This window comes from Branchiostoma floridae, chromosome 17, assembly GCF_000003815.2.
Source record: "Branchiostoma floridae strain S238N-H82 chromosome 17, Bfl_VNyyK, whole genome shotgun sequence".
Classification (NCBI taxonomy): Eukaryota; Metazoa; Chordata; class Leptocardii; order Amphioxiformes; family Branchiostomatidae; genus Branchiostoma; species Branchiostoma floridae.
In genome coordinates, this window is record NC_049995.1 from 15,544,618 (window position 1) to 15,556,663 (window position 12,046).

General features: G+C 42.2%; 2 protein-coding genes across 2 annotated transcripts in view; both read right to left on the bottom strand.

The window, feature by feature from the left end:
* LOC118404370 overlaps positions 1 to 12,046 on the bottom strand; it is a 178,752-nt gene that overhangs the window by 77,158 nt on the left and 89,548 nt on the right. The gene's annotated exons all lie outside the window — the stretch shown is intronic.
* On the bottom strand, positions 8,214 to 10,701 carry LOC118404154 (polycystin-2-like). The gene is made up of 3 exons (XM_035803177.1): positions 10,469 to 10,701; positions 9,847 to 10,173; positions 8,214 to 9,416 (listed from the first exon to the last, which is right to left on the bottom strand). Exons 1-3 carry the CDS (start codon positions 10,680 to 10,682, stop codon positions 8,647 to 8,649), a joined length of 1,311 nt encoding a protein of 436 aa, XP_035659070.1. The 5' UTR covers positions 10,683 to 10,701; the 3' UTR covers positions 8,214 to 8,646.

Consider the following 12,046-nt stretch of genomic DNA (forward strand, 5'->3'; position numbering starts at 1 on the left):
TAGTAGTAGTAGTCGGAAAAATTACTGGCGCGCAGAGCGTCCAGGACCTGCCCACCAGACTCAACGGGAAGTACCCGATGCAGCACAGAAAGGAACACGTGTATCCTGGTTGCTTGGGCACCACGTTTGTACACAACCACCTAGCCTGTACACAACTACTTATACCAGATAAACCTCATTGCTCCACAAACCCAATTACAATGATACAGATTAGGCCAAAGCACTTTTGCATTCAGAGGCTGAAATTGCTACAACTTGTACAACACACTTCCAAGTACCAGCTGGCATAAGACATTTATCAACTTTACAGCAGTTTAACTTTAACTGGCTGCAATTTAATGCCCCATGTAACATCTTGACCCCTGACCTCCACTTCAACTGTTGAATTTCCTGTTATGACTTGACTATGAGTAATGGAGGAAGATTTTGTTTTGATTGCATAGGATTTTGTTTGCTCTACTGTATGTTGTCTGCTTTATTTGTGTCTACAGAGTGTAACATGTCCTGCTTACAATACATGCATACTGGGCCCACTTTTAAATCAGCTATTGAGCATTGATGGGCTTACCCAGCTGTCTAAATGTGAAATAAATAAATGGAGAAACATTTGAAGTACATGTATAAACATATGGGCAAGATAACAAGAAATAGATATGTCTTATGACCTGACAGTGGTGTCATTCCACTCATAGGATGAAGACCTTCCTTTCTGAATGTGATGAGGCAGGGAGGGGTGGAGCCTCATACATCATATATGTTGTACTTTGACAGTGGCAGCATGTATAAAAACAAAAAAAGCCTTAAATGTATAGATTGCTGGAGTACTGCATACAGGCAAACACAGAAGGGAATGTGCAGTCATTTAGTACTGGTCAAGTTGTTGAGTACATTTTTAAATTAAATTAGTTAATTTTTTAATACACTTTGAAATAACACAGTCGATAAAGTACTAGCGCTGGTATACATGTACTAAATCTGCCATCATATATATATCTGGAAAATAAGGTACCGAATAAAGCATTAGGTAAGGAGTATACCTGTTTTGCAAAGAGGCAGTGTAGAACAGGTCCACTGGATTTCCAGCCCGGGTGGTAAACAGACCTGCTGGAAATCCAGCGAGGCTGGCAGTGTTGAACAGGGCCGCTGGATTTCCAGCCAGGGAGGCAGTGTTGAACAGAGCTGCTGGAAATCCAGCGAGGGTGGCAGTGTTGAACAGTGCCGCTGGATTTCCAGCGAGGGTGGCAGTGTTGAACAGGGCCGCTGGAAATCCAGCCAGGGAGGCAGTGTTGAACAGGGCCGCTGGATTTCCAGCCAGGGAGGCAGTGTTGAACAGTGCCGCTGGAAATCCAGCCAGGGAGGCAGTGTTGAACAGTGCCGCTGGATTTCCAGCCAGGGAGGCAGTCTTAAACAGGGCCGCTGGAAATTCAGCGAGGGTGGCAGTGTTGAACAGGGCCGCTGGAAATCCAGCCAGGGAGGCAGTCTTAAACAGGGCCGCTGGAAATCCAGCGAGGGTGGCAGTGTTGAACAGGGCCGCTGGATTTCCAGCCAGGGAGGCAGTCTTAAACAGGGCCGCTGGAAATCCAGCGAGGGTGGCAGTGTTGAACAGGGCCGCTGGAAACCCAGCCAGGGAGGCAGTGTTGAACAGTGCCGCTGGAAATCCAGCGAGGGTGGCAGTGTTGAACAGGGCCGCTGGAAATCCAGCCAGGGAGGCAGTGTTGAACAGTGCCGCTGGATTTCCAGCGAGGCTGGCAGTGTTGAACAGGGCCGCTGGAAATCCAGCCAGGGTGGCAGTGTTAAACAGTGCCGCTGGATTTCCAGCCAGGGAGGCAGTCTTTTTCTGGACCGCTGGAATTCCAGCCAAAGAAACAATCTTGCTCTAGGCCGCTGGATTTCCAGCCAGAGTAGCAGTCAAATGGAAGCCGCTGGAAATCCAGCCAGAGGATGCCTAGGGTAAGGCGCTGGATTTCCAGCCAGGGAAGCCAGTCTTGAGTAGGGTTTAGGAGTACATAACATCATATTATGCACAAATAGTACCCAGATCTAAAAATCGTGTCAACTTGAGACAATAATAATGTCTCAAGTTGCATCTGAATCCGTTACATGTACATTACAATACAAATAAAAAGAACAAAAAAAAGTATAACAAAACTGGGTGAGAGAGGGAATGGTAACAATCATTCAGTCATTAGTATATAACTGAACTAACAGGTGTGTCTAAGGGATAGCTGCCATTGACAAACTACGTACTATGTACAGTTGGTTAACTCCTCTGGCATATTTGTCTGTTACAGATGTAGCCACTTAATTGCACGGCCTATTTGCCAGTGAATTTCGTGCAATCATCCGGCCGGCTGAAGTTATCTAGCTGGACCACACTGGTTTGGATTTGGGGATTCCGTGCATTTAACAGAAATGTGCGTTAATCAGTTGTGCAATTAACTGGCTTCTACTTAACTTGATAAAAGGAGTTGAACTCACTCTTGCATCGTCTGAAGTTCCCGTCCTGTGAGCATGCGCAGACCGTGCATGTCTCGCTGGTGCTCAGCTGTCCATGTTTGCAGGAACACACTTGTTCCACATGAGGTTTGCAGGGTGAGCAGGTCGCGTAATAAACTGTCACTACAGCTAGGAAGAACGCTGTAACAAAAGACAAGACATTGATCATTTCAAGAAAATGATTTCATCAGGCAGGTAAAATATAGGATATTGCCAAATTACTCTTCACAACCGGTAATTCTTGCCTGCTTACGTTTCGATAAGAAAATTAATTTTAAATTAGTCGACCCCAGTGATGAACCGGGACGAAGGGGGTACAAATTTGCCCACTTTGGGGATTTTGTTCTCGCCGCAAAAGCACCACCTCCTTCGGCTAGATACACTTCTTAGAAGAAATCTCCAAGCAGATCCTATGGTAGCATAAGATAGTATCAAAAGCTGGCAATCGGTAGCTAAATGCACACTCCTAGACTGGCCAGGGTTCGAAATACACATACTTAACTTGCAATTTGCACATAATTTTTGAGATTTGCATGTAAAATTATTCTGAACTTGCAATCTTGCATGTTGAAAATACCTGGCCTATTGTGAAAATACTGAGGAATTAGACACCCTACTCTTAGACAGAAAGACATATGGACGTCTGTCTTTATCCTTCCTTGTTTTTGCCAGTAACTTTCTCCGGTAGCTTCACTAGATGTAATCAAAATTTGCCGGTTCAAGCTAGCGATCCTTGTTGTGATCGCCGCCTAGTTGTATTTTGCATGTAAATTTTGCAAATTGCACGTAAAATTTTTGCCAACTTGCAATTTTGCATTTAGCAAAAAAAAAGTATTTCGATCCCTGCTGGCTATGCTCCTTTGCCAGCTTTTGATACTTACGCTACTGTAGGATCTGCTTGGAGATTAAGTTAGAAGCTCTGCAGAATTCAGATGTCTAACAGGCATTGAAACGTAAGCAGATAAGAATCGACTGGTTGTGAAGAATTCTCCAAATTCTTCTTCAAATTCATAAACATTTAAGTAACACATCACATTTTGTCATTTTCTATTATACAAAAATCTCAAGTTATCATCAAGACCTACCGTAACCACCTACAAAATGCCAATGAATATAATCCAAGGCCAGGCCTCTCTAGCTGTTCATCTACATGCATACATACATACATTTGTGTAGTTCACCTTTATCCGAGGGTAACCTATATCCGTCCTATGAAGTTGACAAACGGTGGTTTCAAATCGGAACATTTTGAAAATATTGCAAATTTGAAACCATTTGAAACTTAATACTCCTACATGTGCTGTTTTTAAAGACAACAGATAAAGGTCACCCCACGGATAAAGGTAAACTAGCGTTACATACATACACACAAAAGCTACTTAAAAGGTAAACGTTTTGGCTAAGGTATTACATGCTGTCTATCTTAAATAATACAGTGTATGCGCGATGTAGAATACAACTGCCATCGCAGCTAGGTAGAACGCTGTAATAAAGAAATTCTGATCATTTGAAACTAAAAATTTGAATATGCTATCTCTCAATGACAATGGACTGCATTAGGTATCACCAATAGATAAATTAAGTCTATCTCTCATTTTTCTACAACACATAATAGCACCACTTACTTGAAACAAGCGCTACAAAACTCCCCATATTGCCTGTGTTGATTCAAAGCAACTGCACTCAGGCTGTAGTTTCAATTTATGCCTTGCTGTCCTTGATGTATCCTTGATCCAGCCGAGTGACTGTAATGTGCATTGTGATACGTGCCCCTAAGTGCGTCAGAGTAATGAAAAGACGTATCGAGCCAGAATAATTGTAACCACCAGAACGCATGTTGAGATATGATCCCCATGGGGGATAGTTTGAGTTTTTACTTCAAGGCTATATTGTATTGCTTTTGGCTATAAAAGGCTATACCTCTCTAGTTCTCTCTACCCATTTCTCTCTGTGCTGTGCCTGTGTGTGTGGACATGAAGATTGTTTTACGCGATGGATGTTTGTAGGGATTTGCTGTTAACAAGAAATGTGATCTCTTGTGACGAGTAACCTATCATAAATGTTTCTCATTGATTATGCAAATGAGGTCCTCATTTGCATAAAATATATCAGATCTCCTCTACCTAAATAACAAGGTGTTCAAACTATGAAATTCTTAGAGACCCTAATTTGCATGACTTTCATCCGCATGTTCAACTTAACGTACATGTTGTTATCAAATGTCGCAAGAATGGAATTTTCATAATTTAACACTATAATCACAATTTCTCATTAATTATACAAATTAGGTAACCATTTGCATAATTGATGTGTATCAAAATTTCTCTCTTTTCTAGTTACATGTCATGTTTAACTTAAGTGTCCTAGTAGTAATGAAATACTTTGGCTTAATAAACTGTGCTAATTAATCATGCAAATTAGCCCCTGGTTTGCATTAATAGCCTTTATTCATGGAGGCATCGCCGAAGTTATCTACATATAAAGAATCACGATAATCCGTCAACCCCTTCCCGAGTTAGTCCCTTTCAAAAGGATGGTGCAAGTGCTCATGCGCTCTTGTTTAATTACATATGGAATATTTTTGAGCATTCTAACATGAACTGCAGTGTATTTATAAACTGCCCTCATCAATTATGCAAATTAGCCCCTGATTTGCACGATTAGCATTTAATTATGTAAGGGATCTCTGAAGCTGTCTACATTCCAAATATCATGAAGATCCGTCAACCCATTCCCGAGTTTTCCCCCTCTAAAGGGATGATTCAACTACAGGTACATATGCCTGTGGAAAAACTCTTCAAAAATTCGGGAATACTTGTCAAACAGACGCTCTCTATACTATTAGGCTAGCCCCTGAGGCGTCGCCAAAAACTGTAGTGATTGTTTGTGGATCCGTTCATGAATGTCAGTGATGACATAACACTACTGGCCATTAGGGGACGCTTTTCGCTTGGCTGTCTCCTAAAGCCTACGTCACATTTCCTACTCGGGTCCCGGCCGGGCTATTTGCGGAAAACAAAAATTTAAGTTTATGCCAATAAATATGCACAGTGCATGCCGTAGAATTATTTTCGGTCCGTTTTGTGTTTTCGTTGTCTTTTATGTCATAATTATCGTTCCTGAAAGCTACCCGGCCGGGCCCCTTTTTTTTAAAATGTGACCTAGGCCTTACTAAGCTCAATTGGGCTGAAATCTACTATTCATTCTTTTAAAAAAGAGTAATAATATGTATGGATTGGACGTAAATAGTATGAATATGATTGTGCTAAGGTTAAAAGATTAGTCATCAACTAAACCAACGATAAATTGTCATTGGCAACAGCATCTTTTGAGCATCAACAATGACAGTTTCTTGCACAGACAAAAAACAAAAGGATCATTTCTTATCCCTCGTCTTTTCCCAAATCCAGTTCTCCCACGAGCGATTTGTTCTTGACGGCGTTGGTCTAAGGCACCACTTTGAAGTTTGCTACATCCCAGACGAATGAAAGGACACATTGTCATGATCTTTAAGTACCCATTGTCCTTGATTTGAAAACCTTGTAAGATAAAGCTTGATCTGCCACCTTCTAAAAAAGTCGTAAAAATCGTTATTCAGGTTACATATTAATTCCTACTACGGTAACCTTTGTCGATAAGGGCCCAGTAGACCATTTATATACAATAGATTTTATGTACTTAGACTATTATGTAATATTATTATCATGTATTATCATCATATAACATCAGTGGCTATGAGACTACTAGTAAGTGATCGAGGGAAAATGTCACGTTACAGCAGTGCATGTGTCATGCAAAATTCAACAGTTACTGTCTAATGTTACAGAAAAGGTCTTCTTGATCGTTGCCAGTGGTATATTGTTCTGTCACAGCCTGCTGGAAAACTCTACAGATATACTCTCCTGAAACAGCATACTATTATTGAAATAAAATTGAAGATGACATAATGTTCAATTATTTCTTATATTAGCTTGTATAGCATTAACTAGATTTTCTATCTGTCAGATTAGATGTTAGATATTAGCTTGTACAATATTTCAACTGTATGATTGTACAGATTTTCGTACATTGTACCTGTTACAATTGTCGTGCAATAATGTAAACTTCTTTTTCTATGACATCAGAATCGTATGATGGTCAATGAAAATGACCACAACGTAAGACCACACTGACGCACTGACAAAATTTTTACGAATGGTAACCCCTGGTAACCCCTGGTAACCCCAAAACTGATACTGTAATAAATTGGTGTAAGATGGGAAAGAACAAAAATGAAGAATCTGTAATTGTTCGGTATACTTATTAATATTCTGTGTGTTCAGTCATATGTTCAATCTTCCTGGCCACTAAAATTTCATAATGAAGGGGAGGGGGTCAATTTTTTTTCTTATTCACATGCTCGCATCAGTTTTCGGGTTCCCAGATGATGTCATCCATAGTCAAATCAACATGGCCTAAGGAGATAGAACAGTATCCAAGGACTAGTCTATGGTATAGTTCAGAGGAAGATCCAATGCCTCACCAACATAACCCCTTCGTAAGCCCAAAACACACCCTGACTTAAACTTCCACCCACGTGATCACGTCAAAGGGTAAAGACATACGTACGCGCATACGTGAACTTTCGCAGAACGCTGTCACGGTTTACGATAAACCGAGACTGTTCTATTTCAATTCCCAGAAGTGATAGGCTGGGTTTAAGCAACAAGGAAGTGGGCTGAGCACGGTATAAAGTATAGAGGCATTGCCGCGATCGTTCAGCGGCTCCACAAAAACATCTGTCTGCACCTAACAACTGAAGATGGGTCGGCCAGGTACTCAACTGGTGGCAGTTTGGGCTGTCTTCGTTTTTCTGCTGGTACCAGCGTTACACGGCAGCCCAATACCACTGCTCGGACAAGACAGTGCACAAGGAAGCGGTAAGAACCTTCTGGACTCTTAAAATGTTGATGACTACGTGTGCATGTACTTGATAGCCACAATTCTACTTTGTCGTGTTGTGTCGCATAATTGACACTAAGGTTGTTTGTCCCAGAACCCATTCCTGGGTTTAAATTCTGTCATCCTACCAAACTCACATCCTTGGGAAAGACACTTGGCACAACTTTCCTCACTCAACCCTGGTGTAAAAAATGGGCACCTGACTTCAGTTGGGGAGGTAAAAGGCAGTAAAAGAAGAGTGTTTGGGCTGAGGCACAGTTGGTAACGATCCATTTCCCCTACGGCAGGGCTTTAGCCAGCTCGAATTTTTTTTCCGTCAGCCAATTCCAATCGTGGCGAAAATTTTACCCGCCGTACGTGCAATTTGTCCGTACGTTTTATTTTGGGGGGAAGCCACGTCCGCCACGTATTTCTGAAAACGTTCATGCTGTACAGGGCAAGCGCGTCGCCCGTACTGGCACGTACGTACATACGGGAGGGCGAATCCGCAGCCCGATGGCACAAAAAGTTTTGCCTGCACGTAAAGTTCTCTAGCGTGTCTGCGTGCTCCATGATCTGTCGGATTCCCCACGAGTGCAGAGGCGGTACTTACCACTTTAATACGGATCCAAAAAGATTGCCCACGTTTTGGCACGTAGACAGCACGTATGTGCACGTGCGGCGGGTTGTGCCCTTAGCTTTACCGAGGCTGATATCATCAACATCATTGAGACGAACAGCCTACAAAAAATGACTCGCCCAAATACATGGTCTATGGAGAGATTCATACGTCTTCAATTTACTTCCGATTAATTTTAATTAAATGACCATTGACAAAATATATATCATTATCTTACAACATTACCTACGAAACTTAATACAATATACATAATGTACAAAATGTCACAATATAACCGATATCGGTAATCGCTACTAGCCTAGAGTTCGATCATTTAAGCCCAAGACAGGTCAGCCTCAGTTGTACAATGGTGACAGTATGCTGTCAAAGATAACTGAAAGAAAGCAACTTACGCTTTTATATAAGACAGATAATTAAAAGAAAACAATTTGTGCAATTTCCAAATGATACTTACTCACTGACAATAAACTGGATAGATTTTGGAAACGGTAATCCAGTACTATTTTCAGTGACACTGAGCAGATCTGTTGATCATATCAAGCTGCATGTCAATGAGTAACTTTCATTTGGAAAATGCGTAAAACTGAGAGTTACTTAAACAGATCACTTATGCCACGATTTATCTTAGGAATCATATCGGTCGAAAAACTTCTTTCCCTCCTGGGTTTGTTGCTTTTGAGGGCAGTTCCTCTGATCTTTTCAGCGGATTCTTCTGCCGTTTCCTTGAGGAAGGAAGTAAAGCCGATATCGTAAGGGTTTGTCGTCCAGTCCCCGTTCTCGTAAACATCGAAAAGAATCACCATGAAGATAGTGAGCAGGAAGAACTGCATAACAACCTGGTAGGAGAAGAAGATCAGCGGACCGAGTATTCTATGGCCCGAGGACAGAGCGTCAAAGTCAAAACTGCCCAACATCATCAGAAGAAGGCTTTGAAGACTGGAACTTAGGTTCTTATACTCATTGCTATTTGAGCCGTGTGTCAAAGCCATCATTATAATAAAAGCTAACAGAATGACAGCCACAGACAACATGAAAGACATGAGGGGTTTGAGAGACTTCTTCATGGTCATAGACAAGGCGTACACGTGAGAGTTGAAGCGCAGAAGGCGGATAAACTTTAACGTAGCGCAACAGATAAGAAAACCTTGGAGATAGGTGGAGATTTGGAACCAGCTGACAGCGCTTTTATACAGATGGAATACGGAGTTTCCGTTCCTCCGTTCTTCTGCCACCTCGTCTATGATGTTCTGTGTGTAGAAGTAGATGACGAGGGTTGAGAAGCCGATGGTGATCACGAACAGCTCTACCCAGCTCCAGAACTCGCCAAGATACTCCAGTGGCCGTGACATCAGAGACTTTCCTGAAACACAACGTACAAAAGAACAATCTGAGCAAGAGTTCGAATCCTGCCATTCCACCAATCTTGTGCCTTTGGGAAAGGCACTTAATACGACTTTTCTCCTTTCACTCAGGTGGAAATGAGTACCTAGCTTCGACTAGGGCCGTCCCTCGGATAGGACATTAAATGGAGCTCCCGCGTTCGGGGAGAGCCACACCCCACGCACGTTAAAGAACCCACCACAACTTTCGAAAAAAAGTATGGGCATGCCCCGGTGTGCGATGGTAAAAAACTTACTGTCGGTATATAGGCTACAGAGGTCTTTAGCAATTGGTAGCCTCAAGAAAGAAGAAGATAGCATTCTGTCATTTCCTTTGATGACTGACAGTACCGACAAATTTAAGGACTGGTGCTTTTACTGAGTTATTGAGATGAAAACATTTGCACCTACCTTCACGAAACACAAAGTAGAGTAGAAACAGCGCAAGCACCCCTCTCATGACCAGAAGTAAGATGACGTCTTGCTGTATGAGTCTCACAGTGACAATCTCTGAGCTCTTGTAAGCTGCCCCGAGATTGGTGAACTCCACAACCAACGACACAACCGAAAACAGATTGACGTGCGGGTTGTATAGGATAAGCTCGATGAAAACTGCGCGGCTGTTCTCGTCCAACCAACGTTGCCGTTGTAGAAAGGACATCGACTCATCGGTCGTTCCCAACCAAGAAATGTACCCACCACCGATGTACGAGCCGTGCTGTCCGAAGTGAGGGACTCCTGCCATTCACAATAACAAAATCGTTTGTAAACAATCAAGTATTTTATTCAACCACAGTTTTGGTCACCGTCTGTCATCTTCCCCAGGGCCATTCTGACTGGTAAAGATTGTACTGCAGCGAAAGGTACCTTTACCTTCTTTTTGTTCTTTGTATGTGGCACAATAAGTTTAACTTGAGTGCAGTGACACATTGTCCCCGTCTGTCCCAAAGCAAATAGAAAAAAAGAAAGCAAGATTGTCATCATAGTGAACAGTATTTTTAAACCAAAAAAGATGCAATAATCCAGATCTTACCATCTGTGAGTGAAGCGTAAGTGTACCTCCACGGGCTCACGTTGTTCGCACAGTTGTGTAATTCGCGAGATGTTTGCGGGCTGGATGAACTACAGACTGTGTCCTCTGTGCCATTAGCTGTTGTGTTGTCAGGAGCCCACTGTAGGGTGTAGTTCTGTGTATCGGCTACACTGAGTGTGTACGGCACGCTACAGCGTGATGTCACGTTCAGCATTTGATTGGGCGGCGCACAGTGTTGTCCTATGATTGTGCAGATTACACAAATTAAGAGGTAAAAAAATTAGAACTATTTGAGAGTTCATCTGTGTTAGTAGAAGTCATTCATTCTGAATGGAGTTAAACTGAAATTTGTAACACAAGCCCATATATCTGCCTACCTGTATATGCAACTCTATCTGCCCTTATATTTACAGCTTTCTTAGCGAAGAAGATAAACCGGTAAAATTAATGCAAATGTTGACAGATACCACATTCCTATATCACTAATAGTACTAAGAACTACTTTATAGTCTTGACATATACTTAGCTTGTAAGAACACAAACGTACAATTAAGGTCTACATCTATTTGTTCATTCATTCATCAGCGAAACGACAGTTTCTAAAGCTCACCTGGCTCTACTCGCAACTGCCGCAGCTGTACGGGACCAAGCGGGTAGGAGACCATGTCCTCAAGTAATATGGCGTCCGGACTGACTCTGCCGTTGTACCAGGTTCTCACATGGAGGGCGGGCATCAACCCGGTTGTTATCCAGGTCCAAAACGACGGGATATCAGTGATCTACAGAAATAAACGGACCAAGTTATCACGTCATAGAGAGTAAATTGATGAAGGTAAGACATCGAGGTAGTGAGATGCACAAGATAATAATAGTTAATTATAATAAGCAACTGTGGATAGATTTTGTGAACGGTCAGACACTTCTGGATTTCTGGTTTAAAATTTTTCTGGTTTAAAATTTTTGAAACTATGAATTGCTATCATATGTGATTTAGATAGCCAATAGGGAAACAAGGCAGAGACAGGAGTCAAGCCAGGACAAGGAAGAGACTACAGTCGTAGAGAGTACTTTCAATGATCTATATATAGCAACCGTTGCTGAATATGCGATACGGAATATCAGGCCACCACCACTGCCTTGGAAACCCTAAAAATATCTAGAAACCCACACTCTCAAATACTGAAGGCTTACTGATTGTAAATGCATGTCTATGTCTATGTCGAGTGAGTGAATGAGTGGGAGAGTGAATGAATGAGAAAGTGAATGAGTGAGTGATCATGAGTAACTGTGAGTTGGTACGTGAGAGTGAATGAGTGAGTGCGTGCGTGCGTGAGTGAAGAAGTGAATGAAACTGAATGAGTTAGTGAGTCGATGAGCGAGAGAGTGAGTGAGTCAGTGAGGGAGGGACGGAAGGAGGGAGGGAGTTAGTTCTAACCTCAAAGAACCCAACATCACCAGTCTCCAGTATCTGCCTCTCCACATTTTGCGTCATGTAGAACGCCATGGGGCTTCGGTCCCCGTATGATGTTGCCATGACAACAGCGATGAAGAGACCGAACACCAGAACCTCCAGCACGG